Source organism: Lonchura striata, chromosome 9, assembly GCF_046129695.1.
Source record: "Lonchura striata isolate bLonStr1 chromosome 9, bLonStr1.mat, whole genome shotgun sequence".
NCBI classification, from domain to species: domain Eukaryota; kingdom Metazoa; phylum Chordata; class Aves; order Passeriformes; family Estrildidae; genus Lonchura; species Lonchura striata.
The window spans coordinates 20214247-20233719 of NC_134611.1; the positions used below are offsets into that span (position 1 = coordinate 20214247).

General features: G+C 38.8%; 1 protein-coding gene and 2 long non-coding RNA genes across 5 annotated transcripts in view; 1 reads left to right on the forward strand and 2 right to left on the reverse strand.

The window, feature by feature from the left end:
* Positions 1-8589, reverse strand: part of LOC144246765 (uncharacterized) — a 22575-nt gene extending 13986 nt beyond the window's left edge. For 2 of the 3 annotated variants that reach the window (XR_013340463.1, XR_013340462.1), the window contains exons 1-2: positions 8061-8589; positions 3746-3925 (exon numbers count right to left, since the gene is read on the reverse strand). This is a non-coding gene — a long non-coding RNA (uncharacterized LOC144246765). Of the gene's footprint in view, positions 1-2872; positions 2957-3745; positions 3926-8060 lie in introns of all 3 variants that reach the window. The other variant, XR_013340461.1, reaches the window with a different exon arrangement.
* Positions 3825-18975, forward strand: CDC7 (cell division cycle 7). The gene is made up of 11 exons (XM_021526375.3): positions 3825-3918; positions 6073-6159; positions 7785-7920; positions 8550-8643; positions 8756-8898; positions 10578-10827; positions 11376-11471; positions 12445-12623; positions 13829-13911; positions 16787-16936; positions 17895-18975. The coding sequence occupies exons 1-11, from the start codon at positions 3825-3827 to the stop codon at positions 18269-18271; spliced, it is 1689 nt and encodes a 562-aa protein (XP_021382050.3). The 3' UTR covers positions 18272-18975.
* LOC144246766 (uncharacterized) overlaps positions 11317-19473 on the reverse strand; it is a 39943-nt gene continuing 31786 nt past the window's right edge. Inside the window, exon 3 of the long non-coding RNA XR_013340464.1 lies at positions 11317-11410. This is a non-coding gene — a long non-coding RNA (uncharacterized LOC144246766). The remainder of the gene's footprint in view (positions 11411-19473) is intronic.

The following is a 19473-nucleotide window of genomic DNA, read 5'->3' on the forward strand; positions in this document are numbered from 1 at the left end:
AAGAGAGTGTCTGATGTTACAGCAAAGGCACAGAAGCTGTGCAGATGCAGAGCAGAAGCTTTACTTTTTCTATAATCAATCAAAATAGAGCAAAATAAGCTAAATAAGGTACTTAAGCAAGTACTGAGAAAATAAGAGTGGAAATGGCACATATAATTGATTTCTCTCCTGTGAAGATGTACATGGAGAAAAAAATTGATTAAGAGGTAACTTTTGAGAAGATATAAGAAGAGTAATATCCAATTTGACTTAACTTCCTCCTTAAACAGAGGAGAAAGAAGAAGGTAAAAAGACATAAATGAAGGCAAGCATCAAGGCTGGAATTTCTGGTAGGCTAAAAAGAGTGGAGCAATAAATTAAGAAACAGTATGAGATTATAGTATAAAGGCCAGTTATGCTCATGGGAACAAAAAAAACATTTTGATATGATAGAGAACCAGAATCACTAGAAGGATGACATGAGAGAGCACAACATATTTGAATCAATAAGAAAGGAGAAAATTGAGAGGAGCTAATGATCAAGCTAGATAAATTACCTGGGTCTAAATGAAAATAATTTTAGGTGTTGAAACCAAGATAAATTGAGACATTGCAGGGAAAGAAACCACAGCTAGACAGGGTCTTGATAAGAAGATATAAAGAAAGCAGATTTCTTGCTGTGTGAAAGTGCAACTGAAGTGATGAGGAGGAAGCTGGTCCGAGTATGACTGACAGAGAAGTGCCTATAACAGGAGCTGTACAGAAAGGGAGGTGATTTGGTATTCCACATGAGGGCAACTCCAAGGCAGGGAGGCCAAGGAAGTTGGATTAAACTTTGACCTGGCCAGGAGGCAGCAGAGCTAAGTATGCAACCTGTAAATAATCAGCAGCTATTTTGCAAGTATTAACTGGCAAATAGAATTCCTGGTTCAACAGTATTCAGAAATGGCTGTAGGTAAGATTGTCCCAAGAGGTTAATTTAGAATGATGTTGCTTGTCATAAGCACTAGGACAAACCTGCACTCATGAAAGCTTATGATGCCCTCTGAACTTCTGTAAGTGGATATAAGAACAAACAGAATTTGGCCTCCTTTATTTTGTCATTATACCTCATTTTATTAATGTTTGGTATAATCTGCTTTTAAATACAGTCACACTTAACTGAAATTATTGAGCTGGCACACTTCACTAAATCTCAAGGTGCAGTACTGACTTCTTAGAGCCCTAAACAGAAAGTGCAAATGAGAACAACTCTTAGAAAAGAAGAACCCACACATCAAACCAAAACCTGCTCATCTCAACGTCCTCCTTCTAAAATGTATAATAGGAAGCACAACTTAACAAAAGTGGTAGACCCTGTTTCTGCATTTGACAATTTGTTAACCCAAGTACAGCTTTATAGCAGGTAAAGCCAAGCTAGAACCCTTGCAAACTTTGACAACCCCAGGCTTAGCTGTTATTTACCAAGGGCTGCGTTTACAGATCTCTGCCTGAAATATTCAATAAACAAGATTATTTTGGTTCATATTCTAGTGAACAAGAGATTTATGCATTATCAAGTGCAGTGGAGCTACTCTTCAACAACAGTAATATTATTTTGTCTTTAAAAAAAGAAGAAATATTGACCAAAAATGGGTAATAGACAAGAAGTGCTAAATTATTTCATTTACAAACATACAACTGCATTAGTTTCAATAAAATCCAACTACTCCAAACATCAGGTAACCTTACACTGAATAGTTTCAATAGTTCTTCCAAATCCTACTCATTGCTGGACAGCAGCTACAGCCCTGACCGGAGCCAAGACGGAAATTTAATGTTGAATTCTGTGCGATCCTTTTTGTTGTGTATTCAGGCAGTACGGCAGAGCTGCAAGCCAAGCCGTTCCCCCGTTACAATGGCGTAGGTGGAGCCATTCCTTGGCCTCTGGGACGTTTGACTAGATTTATAGCGCAAGAATTTACCGGGGGCTTGGGCTGTTTCGCAACAACCACACGTAGGACACGAAGTCTAAGGGACGAACACCACCGTGGGGCCCGGAGCGCGGCGGGCGGGGCAGTCCCGCGCGGGGCAGTCCCGGCGGCACAGGCCGCGCCCCGCGCCGCTGCGCGCGGGCCCCGCCGCTCCAGCCAATGGCAGCGCGCCCTTCCCCGCCCGGCGCCGCCATTGGCCGGGGCCGCCGCTTCCGCCGAGGGCCGGGATTGGCGGCGGCGCGCGGGCGCGAAAGGCGGCGGCGGCAGCAAAAAGCAAAACCCCGGCGCGCGCCGGTGCCCGCGTGAGTGCCCGTCCGCGCGCGCGTGTCCCCGCTCCTTCCCCTCCCTCTCCCTCATGCCGCCCCGGGGCCCGGCCCGGCCCGGCCCGCTCCTCTGGGGGTCCCCGCTCCGCGCGCCCTCCGCCCCTCAGTGCCCGCCAACCCCCAGCGGCGGCTGCCCGCCCGGCCGGGGTGGAGCCGAGTGACGGCTCCACGCGGGAGCCGCAGGGCCCGTCTGTAGCCCGTGAGCCCCGGGCCGCCGGGGAAGGCCGCGGTGTGCGCTTGGGCCGGGGCCCCGCTGGCGGGCGCTGTCCCGTAGGGGCAGTGGCGGGCTCGGCGCGTTGCCGCTCTGTGTGGCCCTGGTGACACCAGCAGCGCGCACGGGGCTTTGGCTGCGGGACGGCTCTGGCTCGCCTGTAGCCGGCGGCTGTTCTGTATCAGTGTGTGCAGCCCTTGTGCTGCTGCTGGGGCCATGGTGCTGCCCGCTCGGAACAGGGGTATCTGATCTGCCTCCTCACCCTAGCAGCGGGAGTGCCTGCCTGTGAGAGATCAGCACCGGCTCCAGTCGCGTTCCAGCGCTGTCCAAGTCCCTCTCCACCAAACCTCCCGCAAAAAACGGGGCTCGAGAAAGACGGCTCCTGCCTCTTGTCCCTGTTGTTACACAAGGATGACAGCGTAAAGGCAGCTCAAATTCTTTGGGGACAAAATGTATTTCTGGCTCCATAGCTGAAACAGATGAATCCTTGCATCAGGAGTTTTTCAGAATTTGTTTCCCCCACGTGGAAAAGTTCATCCAGATCTATAAAGGTTTAGCATACTGACAAGGAGGGAAGGCTTTTGAATAGAACTAGTTTTGAGTAACTGTTAAGAGCTGCTGCTTCCAGGCTCATTTATCACTGGTTGTTCTGCCCTGGAAGTCCCTGCCACTCTTTTGCTCCTGAAAAACAATTATCAGGTTTTTTTGGTTTTGTGGGGGTTTTTTTGTTGGTTTTTTTTTTTTTTTTTTTTGGATTGTACAGTTTTAGTGGACTTCACTAGTTCATAGTTTTATGTGGTGTTTCCAAGATTTGGGAAGAAGCATTTCAAAATAAGCATGTTCTATTTTTCTTGTGGTGGGAGGGCAATGAACAATTATATTTTGTTGAATTTATCTAGGAGGGAGAGATCTCTCTTATGGAGAAGATATTTTTTTCTCTTATACTTTCTTTCAATCTTTCTGACTTTCTATAGCTTTTGCAGTGTGCAGTGCAGCTATTTCTGTGTACATCAGCCTTTCAAAGCAAACTTTAGGGAAAAGACAATGTTTAATGTGAATGAGGAAACATGAGAGATGAAAATCAGTTGTATTTAAGCGTATCCTGCAGTCTTCCTTCCCACCCCCATCCTCATTGCTTTACTGGTTTACTGTTTCACTTGGATGGTGGGTACACTTTCTTTTAGTTTGCACAGAGGAACTCCTCAGACTCCCCTAAATCTCATCTCAGGAACTGACTGCAGGGCTAGGAAGTGTCTTACCAGATATGCTTGCTCCCCCAGGTGTCCAGAAGTGGCCCTCGAAGTCTTGTATTTTTTTTCACTTGAGACTTGTTTTGTGATGGAGACGGTGTTGAAGTCTCCCTGTGATGAACAGCACCCTCAGCAGGCTGAAGAATTCCACGGGAATCTTGAGCAGAGCAGCAAGGTTTCAGGTATGTGCTGAAATAGGGATTGTGAACATTGCATTTTGTTGCCGATATGCTGCTTCATCACTTGGGGAAATGTCAGTATTGATTATAAGCCTTTCTGTATAAGATTTTGCTAAACCTACTATTAATATATTACAGAACATGTTATTATAAGAGGATACCAGAATGAAAAAAAGGCAGCCCTTGAGAATAAAACTGACCAGACAAGTGCACAAACCCAGTATTTTGCCTTTTAACCTATAATCACCAGCCTTATGCTTCAATAGATATGTTTATATCTATAAAAACACTCTTGTTTTTCTTGTAGAAGTTGAACTGAAAGAGGTTTTGTTGGTTGTTTCTGAGTCTCTTTGTGTACCTGAGTCTCCACTTTCTGTACAATGCTTGCTCAGGAATCCCTGATGGTCAGCCAGTTCATAGATATAATGGCTTCTGATTTTTTTAAAATACATAATCCTCTCTTAGACTCCTGCATATCCATGCCCAGATTGATGCTGAACAGTGTTTGTATTGCTTTGCAAATAGGAGAAGAAATCACTTTAAAATCTGGTCATAGAAAATGCTGGCTAATATTATTAATATTATTTCTCTGATGGCACAATGACTTTATGTTCTCTGTACCCAGCTGAGGATTCAGGACCCTGGAACAGATCAGGTGATGTTTACACTGCTGTCCTTCAACAAGGACAATCACTGACTTTTTCCAGCACTTCTCTCTTTCACACAAACCAGCTCTGTTGAGCTCCTAAATGCTGTCAGTGCCTTGAGTAGGCACTGCAGCCTCTGCCACCCTGCTTGAAACGGTCTGACAGCTTTAACTTTCTCCAGGGAGGAATCTGAATTCAGTGTTGGACAAAATGGAGTATCTGGCAGATTCTAAAGCAGTTGTTGAGTTAGTTCTCCATGGTTGTTAGGATATACTCAGGATTTTTTCATTCCTGAAATATTTCACAAAATGTCTTAAAACAATTTGAAGAGGCAGAGAGAACAACATAAAGGGTAAAAAAGGAATGTAAACGGATAGTTAAGTGAGGCAGCAGGTTTCAGTTGTCAGAAGCATTTTTAGTATGTTAGTTTTTATAAAATCTTGAAATAAAAAAAAATTAAATTGAAAGTTAACTATGACTTGAATTACTAGCTGATTTATTGGGTTTTTAGCAGGAAGAAAGTGTTCTTCAGGCAGTTTTTGTTATTGTTTAAAGTAAGCTACATAGAAGGCTAGGGATGCATGTTAATATATGCTTTGATTCCAGCATATCTGTGATTAAAAAAAAAAAAATCTTATTGCTTATGATTTACTGCCTTGGTGAAACATGGTCCATTTTTACATATATAATACATTACAATTTATCTGTTTATGCTCAATTTAATCTGTTATTTATTTTTAGGATGAAAAATGTATACACATTTGATTGACTTTTCACAAATACCTTTTTGTGCTTTGTTCTGTATACTAAAATATTCTTTACCCCTGGCTTCACAGAAATTAGTCACAGCTTCTACACAATTTATAGCTTCAAAAGAAGTGAATTCTTCTGTGGGGTACAGAAAAGGCTTGAACAACAAGGATTTGTAAACTGAATGGAAAACTACATCATTTTCTTGAAATAATACATCCTTGTCGTGCCATCTAGTGATTACAGCACGAAGTGCAGCAGCCAAGATGCAGAGCAAACATGGGCTTTGGTGCCAACTATTTTAACTAACAGTGGGAAAGATGGCATTACCAATTTTTAAAATATCTAAAAAATACTGCTTTTTCTGCATTTGTGATTTGCATATGATGGATTTACACTTCTGCTACAGAATCAACTGTTACAGTTTTGCCTTTTGTCAATTGCCCTTGCAAATCCTATGTAAACATTTAGTGATGAGGTGTGGGTATCCTAGGAACCAGGCAGCTTTTGCCCTCTTGGAGTCTGCTGTCAGATAAGTAAAAATGTGTAAATGCTGCAGCTTAGAAAGAAGTGTGATGAAGAACAGCAATACCAAGTGTCCACATGGTAATGTTAACAGGATGGAAAACCTTTGTGCTGTTTTTTCCTTTGTGTATGTGAGTCCACAGTCCTATGAAATGTAATTTGTGATCTCCAGAATAGATCAGATATTGAATCAAGTAATAAAATTCCTAACTTATTTTCCCCATTCTTCCCACAGCAGGAGTAAAAAAAGATATTGAAAAACTTTATGAAGCAGTGCCACAGCTTGTAAATGTGTTTAAAATAAAGGAAAAAATTGGGGAAGGTAAATGTTTCATTTTATTTTGCTTGGAGTTAAGATTTCTTTTGGCATTTCTAACTTAAAAAGTGTAAATCTAAGATCCTAATATACACAATTTAAGCCAAATGCCTTTTCTTGACTTATTACATGGTCTCTAGGAATTCTAATATGCTTCTGAGCACATAGGTGTATTAATTAGGAACACTTTCAAGATATTTTCTTGAAAATCTGGTCTATTAAAGCCTTGCTAAAAAAACAGCATTCCAATTTTGGCAATTAAAAATTTTTGATGTAGATTCAAGTAAATAGCCTTAAAAATCCCTTCGTTTTCTCCCTTACATGAGAAATCTACTTACATGTAGCTGTGTTCTGAAATACTTAATTGGTGATCCTTAAGTTAGCTTTGTTTCCACTACAATCTCTTGGGCAGAAGTGGATAAGGAAACTGAAATGTTGGAGCTGCTTTACTTAAAATTGAACAACTTTTTATTTTTGAAGATTTATGGTATCAAATTTTAGAATGCTTGTGTTCCCATTGCCTTCAAAAGACAGTATTGCAAATACCTTTAAATTAGTGTCAGGCATGACTATAAATAGATTCAGGTACTTCTGAGTGTGGGACTTCAGCACTTAAAAGATAGTGTAATTAAACAAAATTTCTGGTTTTACTATTGAGAGCAAACAGTGTTTTTAAAAAATACCATTTGCAGTACAACAGCATTATGAGAAAACAAGCTTCAGCTAAGGATTCCACTCTGGAATCACTTTCATTTTAGCAGTTCTCACCACCAAAAATAATATATTAAGTCAAATTTGGTAATCCTTGTTGATGCAATCAATTCTGTTCAGGTTTGTTTGGGATTTTTTTTTAATGCTAGCATGAAGTATTTAGGTTTTGCTGGTATTTTGTTGTATGTTTGCACTCAGACTGTTGAACCAGCATGATGCAAACACACTACTTAAAATGTAATCAAAAGTAATATCTATTCTTTATTGATATGGAAGAACACTTCAGCTTGTATGTTCAGATATCTCAGATCATTAGGATCAATTAACCTCCTAAGAGGCTTGTTAGGATATCCTTAAAATGAAATGGCTGGGTAAGCTTATCATACAGGCTGAACACTCCCTGTCTCAAGCATGTGTATCACCTTGGATGTGGTAAAATGCTCTGGGCAAATAAACAGTGCAGTAAAACATCATGTGGTAAGCCTTACTTCATAGATAAGGTACAGAATTAAGGAAAACATAACAATTTCAGAAGTGCTTTGAATAGCAGTGGCAGTGCTTTCCAGATCAGCATTATATAGTCCTCTTACATTGTAGGGAGAGGAGTTAAATGTCAGATGAAAGTAAGCTACCTAAACAAGAAAGCAAATCAAAGACAGGAAATTTACATTCAAAGAGCACTGTGTCCCAGGCAAGTTAGACAGTGTTATATTTGCATTTTTACTGACACAAAAAACTTGTATACAAGATCAGTATATTCAGTAGTAGAAAAAAGGAACTGAATTTTTCTTTTCTAGAATCTGCTTTTGATGTAGTATCAAGTGTACTGCAGGATTGTGAACAGTTAGATCACTTCTGTAAAAATCTGCATTGACCTAATTAAAAATTTTGAAGACAGTGGTTTTCTCCTTTGTTTACAGGTACTTTTAGCTCTGTGTACTTGGCCACAGCACAGATGCAAACAGGATATGAGGAAAAAATTGCTCTGAAGCACTTGATTCCGACCAGCCACCCTCTGAGAATAGCTGCTGAACTTCAGTGCCTCACAGTGGCAGGGTATATAAACAAAAAAATATGATTCTCATAACTGTTGAGTGTTGTCTCACTGTTCTGTATTTATTTAAATTTTGATTTGTTTTTAACCGCACACGTGTATATATTTTTACTGAGAGCAAATAACAAAATTAGTGTCTTACCTGTAATGGATGCCCTTTGCTGCTAATCTCAGTTTCGAAGGGTACTCTGTTTACCAGCTGAGAAATTCCATTATATATCTTTGTGGTAACAAAGTTCAGTTCGGAAATGCTTGGAAAAAAAAATCACTTCATTAGAAAATGTGATTTAGGAATGGATACTTGGCAGAGTATGCTGATTAGCACTTTCTTAAAGTAGTAGGATCATAAAAGTTAGGGCCTCTGATAATTGCAGTGGTAACTACAAACCACAGCCCCACAGATAATCTGTAGAATTCTGTTCCAAATTGCGGAATGGAACATAAAATGGAATTCAAATGGAACATAGCAGTGAGCAGCAAGAGCACAAGTACTGATTGCTGATAAGACTGCTGTCAAAATATAAGTTAGGATTATAAAAGACAGCCTGACTGAAGTTTTCATTTTGAAGAAATAAAGGAAAATAAACATCCATCTTCTGGTCTTTGTTCAGTAATATTGCTTTTCTCCTAGGGGACAAGATAATGTTATGGGAGTTAAATACTGCTTTAGGAAAAATGATCACGTTGTTATTGTTATGCCATATCTGGAGCATGAATCCTTCTTGGTGAGTCTTAGACTTTTGATATGGAGTAAAACATTTAATTAAAAGCAGATGCATAATTATTCTATAATTATTCTATGAGTCTATAAATTACAGTATCCAAATATTCTTTCAGGACATTTTGAGTTCCCTTTCCTTTGAAGAAGTGAGGGAATACATGTTTAATCTGTTTAAAGCGTTGAGGCGCATTCATCACTTCGGTATTGTTCACCGTGACGTCAAGCCCAGCAACTTCCTCTACAACAGGCAGCTAAAAAAGTGAGTCTGGCCATACTGTGATTTCATCTGGGGATGTGTGCCTTGGCAGAACAGAGTCAATTAGGCTTTCAGGCTTCTTTCCTTCCAGCTCCATAACATGTGCTTAAATAATAAAGCTAAAAATGTGGTGTTTTATTTGTAACATTTTTCTTTCACTGTCAAGGGACTTAAGAAGGGAAGGGGTTTTTTTACTTAATGTAGTATCTACTTCATGGAGTGACAAATACCTGATAAAATGAGGATTTTACTACTGAGTAAAAGTACTACATTTTCAAATAAAAATGAGAAGAATAAAATATGTTGTTTTTTTTTAAATAAGAAAGTTAATTGTAACTTTCTATGCATTGTGGTGCATAGAATGATCCTTGTACATTTTTAATAGTGGATGGAGTAAAACCGATACAGGTAAGATAGCTGGCTTTGGGCTGTTTTCACCTTACATTGAATTAATGTTTATAACTAGTAAGGTTGGCTCTTTTGCCTGCAAGTTACGAAGTTTAAAGATTGTAAAAAGTGAGGAACTGCTTCTTTGTGAAGAGCTGGAATTGACAGAATGCTTCAGTGCAAGCAGTCCTATAGCTGTATTTGTTAGTAATGTGCTTGTAAAGTTGAGACACTGAGGTGCTGGAGTGTGTCCAAAGCCAAGCACTGCGAGGAGGTTGTAGTAGGATGCACACTCCCAAGTAAAAATCATGATAGGAAACAGCCTCAAGTTGCACCAGGGAAGGTTTAGGTTCGTTATTAGAAAAAAGTTTATCAAGCATTGGAATGGGCTGCCCAGGGAAGTGGTTGAGTCACCATCCCTGGAGGAATTTAAAAGACCTGTAGATCCAGCACTTAAGGACATGGTTTTGTGGGATTTGGCAGAGTCGGGTTAACAGTTGGACTTTTAAAGATCTTTTCCAGCCTAAATGTTTCTTTGATTCTATGAAGTGAAAGTTTATAGGGGAGATTTGATTGCATTTTGCCAAACCACAAGCTTAAAAGTTTGAGAAATACTGTTTTGGTTTTTATTTTTAATCTGTCAAAATGAGCATGTACTGTCATTTTGCTCTACAGCGTTTTTTGGAGCCTTAATCTCTACTTTGTGCATAGAGGTGTGGAGTTGAGTTTGAGACCCAGGAACAGATGGATTATTTCTCTACTGGTTGTAGCAAAAAATAATTATTTTAGAGACAAATCTGAAGTGTGAACTAATGTAGTCTTACCTGTTTGAAGACCAAAGTAAATTCCAGTAGTATTTGACAGAACTCTGTCAAAACTTTAGGCACTGTTGGTCTGGTTTGGCTTCACTACTACCTTTGTCCTCTGCCTATGGGAATCCTGCAAGAGTCAAGTCTCTTGTACATCACTGCTGGCTGAAGGTTCAGGGCTGTAGGATTCTAAGAACTTCAGAAAGAAGTTGCTGGAAATATATTTTTAACACCTTTGGAGGAAGGATGCACTTGATAAGATTTTGGGACAAGAAACAATGAACAATGGTGTAGGGTGAAAACATTGAGGAGATAGGTAAGATGGATCAGTAGGAAGAGAAGGAAGAAAATAGGACTGTGATGCTGGCAACAGTACAGATAAGCAATATTGAATGAAATGTGAAAGAATGATAAATAAGTAATGAATAGTAAATAGAATGACTAATAGATATTTTGTGACTCCTGATTCTGAATTTGTCTTTTCAGGTATGCCTTGGTAGATTTTGGCTTGGCACAAGGAACCCCTGATACGAAAATTGAGCTTCTTAAAACTGCCCACTCTGAAGACCAGCAGGGAAGTTGCTTGCAAACTAATCCCATTGTAACCTTGGGAAATGGGGTTTCTGTCAGTGTCACAGCACCTAAACAGATAGCTCAACAGTCAGCTTCAAAAGCAGCTGATAGAAGGTCCAGCTCGCTTTCAAAAGTACAGATGAAACAAGGAAGAGGAGGAAAGGTTCTCAGTCTCTTTCATTAACGTTTTTGTATATGTTTAATGTGTTCCTTCATCCAACAGGGGGAGATGCAGTACTTGCACAGAAGCTGAGCCTGCAAAGCAGCACACTGTTCATTGTCTAAGGAGCTGCTTCTACATAACTATTGGCTTCATCATTATCTGTTAAATGTAATACAATGCTGAAGGCTGTATAAACCCTAACATGAGTTACTATTTAGGCAGCCTTAAATCCTTTTTGAGAGATATGGATGGGGAAACTCCTCCCCAAGCCAATAATCATTCACCTATATTTAGTTACTAGTTGCATAACAAGTGCAGTACAGACTACACTAGGATTGTCTTGGGGCACTTCAGAGGTGTAACTGGTTTTGTAAACATGTTTGCTATTCTGTCTAGACCATCTTTCTTCATCCACACTAACCTGATGCTTGAAAATCACTTAGGTGTAGTTGTTCTTGTTTTATGACACTCCACACTTTGTTTTGAACTGTCATTGCCCAGATGCCTGTTAAACGGAATCCTTATTGTCCCTTTTGTTGGTCTTGTAGGAAGACTCTGTGCACCATTCTGTCCAGCGCTCTGTCTTTGGAGAGAGGAATTTCAATGTCTATAGCTCCACATACCAGGAGAACTCAAGCACAAAAGTAAGAAGCATTGACTCAACAGTAGGATCAATCTGCTACATATTTGAAAAAGTATAGAACTGGTTGTTCTGTAAGGCTGAGTACTGCTCCAGAATGCTGTGGTACTAAAAGGTTTTGAGCAGACTATTAAATGTGTCTTTCCTGAAAGGCTCAAAGAATTTTAAATTTCTGTTTCAGTCCCTTTTGAAACTCTTAAACAAGAAGTTCTGTAGTTGTCTCCCTAGCTGATCTTGTTTGGATGCTAAGTTAATGTTTTTTCCTATACATCTATCTGTGCAGCTAATCATAGAATCACAAAATAAAGTGAGTTGGAAGGGACCCATGAGGATCATTGAGTCCAACTCCTGGCCCTGCATAAGACACCCCAAGAGCTATACTGTGTGCCTGAGAGCATTGTCCGAACACTTCTTGAGCTCTGTCAGGCTGGTGCTGCGAGCACTGCCCTGGGGAGCCTGTTCCTGTGCTAAACCACTCCCTACTTACCTCCTGAAATTTAAAAAAAAATATTTTGCAGTTGAAGCTGAGGATAAACCTTGTAACTATTTTTTTGTAATTAGTATTTAATATGACAAGGGAGAAACCCCAACTAAATAGAGGGTTTGGTTTACGGTTTGGAGTTAATGTCTGTGTGTTGCTGTGTCATTTCATATTTTTTCTTATTATGTTGAGCCAAAAAAAGTCTTGAAACACTATACTAGCTTGAAAAATATTTGTCTTGTAGCTTCAGAATATCTAATATATATATTTTTTTGGTAAACACTGAAAATGTCTTCTGAAGGGGAGGAAGTCAGGCTATCTAGAAATTCCAGTGTCTGTTTTATAGTAGTTTTGATACTGTTAAAGAGGTTTGCTGTCTGTTCTGAAATTCTTGTTCATCAACACCCGTTAAGTCAGTATTTTAGGAACTGTCCTATCTATATGTAAAGGGAAACTTCTTAAATATGTCACCTTCTCTAAAATATCTCCATTGCAGCTCATAAAACAACCAAAGATGATAGATGTTTCATCTAGGAAGTTAGTAACAAAGAAGAAGGTTATTTCTACCAAAACTGTGAGCAATGGGGCAGCGAGGAAAGCTGCCAGTGGTTGCCCTTTAAACGTGCACTGTGACTGTTATGCAACGGACAGAGTTTGCAGTGTTTGCCTTTCAAGGTAATTTGCTTTGATAATGTTGTAAAATTGTCTGCTCTGCTGTCAGGCAAAGTCAGAAACTTAGATTTACTGGACTGCTGATTTAGTAAGTGAAAGATAGTATTTAATCTCTGCAGCCCTTAAAACACTGAGTATGCTCTTTTTAAACAAAAATAGTTCATGGAATTCATGGATTAGTTCACTGCTATCTGCAGCTAGAAAGATTCACTGGTAATTATTTTCTTGTTGTTATTTACCTACATGTGCTGTAGAAAATCACTTGAGTTGATTACAACACTTAGAAAAGTGTTTTAAATTCTGTCATTCAGTAGCTATCTAATAGGCCTAAATTATAGCAACAGTTAGGATTCTGGAAATCATGAAATGTAGAATTAAAAGGAAGCATGACTGTTTGGTATTTGCTCATCTAAGAAACTAAGAGAATCACAGAATGGTTTGGGTTGGAAGGAACCTTAAAGGTCACCTTTTTCCAAACGCCCTGCCATGGGCAGGGGCAACTCCCACTAGACCAGGCTGTTCCAAGCCACATCCTACCTGGCCTTGAGCACTGCCAGGGATGGGCTTCCACAGCTTCTCTGGGCAATCTGTTCCAGTGCCTCATGTTGGAGAATCTTAGTAGCTGAGTTAAACTCCACCCTCTGCAGGTAGTTTTAGTTATGATCTACTATTGCCTTTTATCCACACATGATCTTTTAAATAATGATAACCTCACACCTTTTAGTTATTCTAACAAAAAGTAAATGCTTGGCAACACTCAGAGCAGCCCTTAGTTTGCTCTGCACTAACACAAAGCCATAGCATCCACATTCAAGAATCTCATATACTTTTTGCCTTGGGTTAATTAGCCTCAGCTTCAAAGTTTCCCATGAAAACAAGCCTTTAACAAAAATGACACTTCTGTTAGATGAAACTAAGAAAAGGTGATTGTGAATTAAGTATGCAATAAGTATTTTTCTGGTATTATCTTATGCTAGATAATATAATGAAAATATTATAGACTAGATAATAAGGTTTTTACATGTATATCTTATGATTTCATGCTAGATAAGATGCTTCAAACCTCTGTAAAACTTGCATAAAGCAGGGTTAGGTTGTTTACACATCTTACACAAGTATATTCTAAAAATAACAATAACTATTATTAGATCTAGAACTTACGTACCAACTTTTATATTCTAAATATATTATTTGTCTCTTATTACAAGGCGTCAGCAAGTGGCTCCCAGGGCAGGAACACCTGGATTCAGAGCACCAGAAGTATTAACAAAGTGCCCCACTCAGACCACAGGTACTGCCAACAGATGCAAACAAATGGCTTTTTTCACCTTTTCATCCTTCTCATTTATGCATATTTTGTTGTCTTTTTTATGTGAGGATTTTTTAAATTTTTCGAAATTCATTTTTCATCCTTTCTAATGCTTTTCAAGTATTTCTTGATTTTAATTAAAAGTTTATTACTCTGAGGAAGAACAATTCAGGAATATTTTTCCTGTGTTTGAAACTTGAATATGTCTTTATTAATTTGAGAGGTAGTGCCATGTGCAGGAGTTGAATACAATATATTTTAAAAGACAAAATAATTTTTTATGAAGTTTCTTGGCTTATTTGTTCAAGAAAAATCTTGAATAAATCTTGGGGAGAGGGAACATTGTTTAGCCTTTTGTAAGCAAGTTGCAACATATGCTACCATAGCAGGTATAATTAATGAAGTAATTGCAAATGTGTTCTAGAAAGCATTATTTAATTACTTTTTATCATATTTTTATTTTTTGCTAGTGGTTTAAGTAGCTGGTATGTAAATGTCATCATTTTTTGAACTAAAACTTGAATTTCCCTATGTTAAAATTTAGTTAATAAGATTCAGTGGTTTGGGTAAATATTGGGGAAGGGCAGAAGGATGTTTAATGCATTACCTGGTGCAAGAAAGGTGGGAGAGGTTGTGCCTACTTGCAGGATGGAGAACTAATAGAAGCAAAGTAACCCATTAAATATTTGGTGTATGGCCAGGAGTTCTGACTTAGAAAAAAATACACATAACCTCAAAAACTGGATTTAAAATATAAGGTTTTAGCCTTTTTTTTTTTTAATGGCTTTTGAAAAAGTTGTCAATTTTCAGTAGAGTACGTAAACACACTCAGAATTAACAATATACTTGATCAGTTTATGCCTAGATAGCTTATTCCCATTTGAAACAACATGTATGCTGTGGGTATGACTGGGATTCCAAAGGTATGGCAGCTTGTTTGGAGTTCTTGCGCCTCTGCTGTAACAGCCAGCTTTATGGGCTAGCAGTCATCCAGAAATCTAGGATAAGTTTAGACAATCTCTGAATCTGTCTAGACAGAATTGAGGCAGAAAGAAGACATATCTAGGAAATCTTGGACACGTGCTGGTGTTAAGCACGCTTTCAGATGGTTCTGTTCTCCAGGGTAATGAGATTGAGGCAGAAAGTAGGGGTAAATCTAGACACCCTTGGGTGTGGCACAGACATCCCTGGACTGAGTCAGTGGTTCTGAGCTCCTGCAGTATGTCAAAAAAGGCCTTAATTAGAACTGGGTACTCTAATACTAATTTTTAGGATACCATGTTTTATTTGAACTAGCGAGTATTACTGTCAACTTTCATTTGGGGCTGCTGGAATCACCTCCTTGTACTCCTGCCACTCTTACTCCTGGTTTTGGCCTCTGTGCTGGCTGTTATTGGCTGAATCCAGCTGACTCTACCCAGAGCTACCATAGCACATCTGACCCAGGCTCACAGTGCTGGGACTACAACCCAAACACCCAAGTTGAGGTCCAGTTACACTTTCCCTTGGTTTGTCCTTCTCTTGCCCTTTCCTCACTAGCTGGGTAACACTAGACAAAAGCATAGGAAGGAATCATGATTTTGATGTCATTCCACAAGATATTGTGTTCTGCTGATGATCACAGCTCTACCACAATTGTAGGGCCAGGATTTACTGCCCACTCAGATGGATAAAGACTCCTAATTTCAGCAAGAGTTACATGATTAAACCTTTTCAAAGGTCTTGACCTTGATTACTCCAGCTTACCCAACCACATCCTCAGGGGGATGCATGGCCCCTCAAACAGATAGTATTACTGTTTCACTGTTGGAAAGATGATACTAAAACTTTTTTACAGGAACTGTGCAAAAGGCTGAAAACCTTTCCACTGTAAATTGTGCCAAATTATTAACTTGGATTTTTATTTTATAATAAAAGACATAAAATCTGGTTTTGCAACTAAAGTCAACCTAATACCTTTTTTCCAAATTGAAGTCTTTTGCTGAGTTTCTCTAATTAAACATCCAAATTAATTACTGCCTGTTTAGCTACTTACTTACTTTTTTCAATAGGACTAGGATGAATATGCCTCTATTTCCCAACTGTTAATTTTTCTTCCTGGAATTTGAGATCCTTCAAACTCTCTCCTTCACTTTCCTTGCCATCTCTTAAAATGTGCACCTTAGTGAGCCAAAAAAATTATGGCAGACAGGTGTTCTTATAACTTCCAATACTGAAATTTCCATCAGGCTTTGGCCTCTATCCCCAGAGTACTCGCTGTACTCTTCGTAACACAATGAAAGTGATAAATAACTTTGAACTATTATGGTTTTTAAACTGCCTATCTTGTCAAGTGAGTTCATATTAGAGAAGAACAAAGTTCATAATAAGATAAATTTCTTAGTACTGCCTACCTGTGCCAGCTTCAATTCCCAAAAACTTGTTTCACAAACATTTGTGAGGTTTTTTTTTTTATTTATAACCCTTATATAAGGGGTCATAAACCTTATATAAGGTTTCCTTCATAGGAAATAAAGTTAAATATATATCAAACAAGCCATTTCATTTGCCCCCTCTCATCTTCCCAGGTAAAACAGCTTCAAACATTGTTTTAGTTCACTTTAAGTTTAGTAAGTTAATGGAATTACTCCTATGAAAAAACTCCCTCTGCATTGAAGTAGGAAATTATTCTTCAGTCTCATTACAGAAATTTCCACTCTTATCTGAAGTATTATCTATATGATCAAAGTCAAGAAGTACTTCAGAACATAACTTTTGCTGATAGAAACTTTTCAGATCATAATTTATTTGTAAAGTTGAGGTTTTGTTTGTGATGAAATTATGAGTTTAGTTGTTAATAAATTTGCTTTCCTTTCAGCAATAGACATGTGGTCTGCAGGAATCATATTCCTTTCTCTGCTCAGTGGACGGTATCCATTTTTCAAAGCAAGTGATGATTTAACTGCTTTGGCACAAATCATGACAGTTCGTGGATCCAGAGAAACCATTCAGGCTGCTAGAACTTTTGGTATGCAAGCCTTAGTTATGGAGGAAGGGGGGAAATGTTACTTAATACTGTGATTTATAATCAAATTTTTTTTGGTGTAAATACATATATTTTTAGGTTAGAGAGAAATTTTGGAAGTAAATCACATTTTTGAAGTCTATATTGACAGACTTTTAAGACAGTTTTGTGTTTTTCTGTCTTTTACAATGTATGTATGGGGTACTTGGTCATAGTTTTCCCAACCTGTCTACTGCCTTTCACTAAGTCAGGGCTACTTGAGGTGAAGTATGCCAACGAAATGTTTCTTACTGGCATTTGGTTAGAATTCTTGAGACAGTGTTTCTATTTCTACAAAATTTGGCCTGGAGGCTTAAGTCAATGTGACTTAAAATTTAGGTGATGTAAACCTTGCTTTTGTGCCCACCCCTTCTCCCAAAAGGCCTAGTAACACAAACAAACAAGCTAAAAACCCAATACCCAACAGCTGGCCTGTTTAAAAAAAACACAATCACCACAAAACACAGAATATTCAAAAACCTTTCCCCTAATTGATTGCTAATGCTAAGGCTAAATGCTGCAGCACTTGCTACCTGGACATGTAACTGCCAACATCAATTTTCATTCTCCAGACAGAGGTGTAAAAATCAGGGTATTTAACTGTCTTCAGTTCTGTTAAAATGACAGTGAAATGCAAAAGCTGGCTGTACAGTGTGGCTGACAACCTGTCACCTCACATAACCCAGAGCTCTTTGTTCTGAGCAGAACTGAGATGATGACCCCTTCTAACTTTCAGGGGCTGCTTCTGTAACAGCAGGGCTGGTGTGGAGGTGTGGGAGGCTGGATTTGGTTCTTTGATAGATTTGGGATTTTTCTTTCATGCTGGTTATAATTTGAGACATGAAGTTTGTCTGAAACAAAAGTTACAGTTGCATAGAAAGTATAATAAAATGTGGCTTCCTGTGCAACTTTTTTCCCCTAGGAAAATCAATTGTGTGTACCCAAGTTGTCCCAGCTCAAAACCTACGAACCCTCTGTGAAAAGCTGAGAGGAACAAATAGCAGCTGTAAGAGATCTCAGGGGGAAGGGCCCAGCAGGTCTGACAACACCACAGCTTTGTCAGTTGCAGCAGACAAACCTTGTGCTCCTGAGACACTTGGAAAACAAATTCAACATTTACAGAATTTTCAGGAAAGTGATGGTGCTTTGGAAACGAAGGCAGCTGACATGAAAGGATGGGATCAGGTTCCTGATGAAGCATATGACCTACTTGATAAACTACTAGACTTAAACCCTGCAACAAGAATAACTGCAGAAGAGGCTTTGCTGCATCCTTTTTTTAAAGACATAAGGCTCTGAGAAGATAACTTACTTTGTTATTCCTCTTAGATGTTTTGTGTGGAAATGAAATACTGAGGCAGTTTTACCTCGTTGCCCTCAACATTTACACTCATTGAAATAACATCACACTGTGCTCTGAACTACTGAAATTTTGTCTTGTACAGTTAGACTGCAAATGTCAGTTTAAGAAATACTTGCAGATGCAAAAGTTACATAAACATCACTAACATGGGTCTTATCCTAAGACACTTCTGAGAGGTTATTGCTGTGCATACCTGTTCTCTAAGAAAGTTAACTTTGATCAAAAACAACAAAGAAAAAAGAGTTTCATAAGCTCTATGCTTAATTCTTGAGGTATTCCCTTAAAATTTACAAGTTTGCCTTAAGGTAAGACTGAAATAAGAAAGTGTTTGAGGGACTTTTTTCTGTACTTGCACATTTGGTACATGAGGGACTGAAAAGGGAACAAAGCGTATTCATTTTGTTCAGACTATTTTCAGAGAACAGTATTACTTTGGGAGTGTTGCTAGAGGAAAGGCCAGGTGCTGCAGATTATATCATCAAAAGAAAAGCATAACTTTTAAAAGTACATTTTTGTTCCTGTCTGGCCTTTGCTACTTAGAAAATAGTAATAAATGCAGTTACTCATTTTACATGTGTCCTCAGTGCCATGGGTGACTGTCAATATTCCGCAGCTGCCGCCTTCCAGGATGTCTTGAGTGCCAGGCATAGGTTTGATTTCTGTTATGGAAACTGATTTCTTAAAAAATAACTGTTCAATAAATGATTTGGTTTTATAACTTCAGAAGCTTGTCTAGAGATGCTTCTATAACAGTCAGGTAAAGTTTTCCTGTGGGATGTTTCTGTTCAGGGAGTCTTCCACATTGATTTCATGCATAAATTCCTCAGTAAGAGGAGACACTTTGGATAGCTCTAGTTGTATGGCTGTTATAGTGGAACTATCCTAATCATCATGGAACTCTTACCACAGAGTTAGCTGGCTATTGTCTGGTCCTAAGGAGGAAAATCCCATACCTTCAATGTGCAAAGTAAGCTACATCATGTTCAACAGAAGTTTCTCTAAACCTCTTGATGATTCTGGAGACTGAAACATAATACAGTGTTTGTTACATAATACATGTATGTTTCTTAAGATGCTGATGGAATTGCTATAGGAGGTTCTGGCCCATTCTGAGAAAAGATTGTTACTTTGAAAATTC

Coding starts and splice junctions, on each gene's coding strand:
- CDC7 (XM_021526375.3), top strand. CDS start 3,825: ATGGAGACGGTGTTGAAGTCTCCCTGTGATGAACAGCACCCTCAGCAG. Junction 13,912..16,786: donor GTGCCCCACTCAGACCACAG/GTACTGCCAACA, acceptor CTTTCCTTTCAG/CAATAGACATGTGGTCTGCA. Junction 16,937..17,894: donor TCAGGCTGCTAGAACTTTTG/GTATGCAAGCCT, acceptor TTTTTCCCCTAG/GAAAATCAATTGTGTGTACC.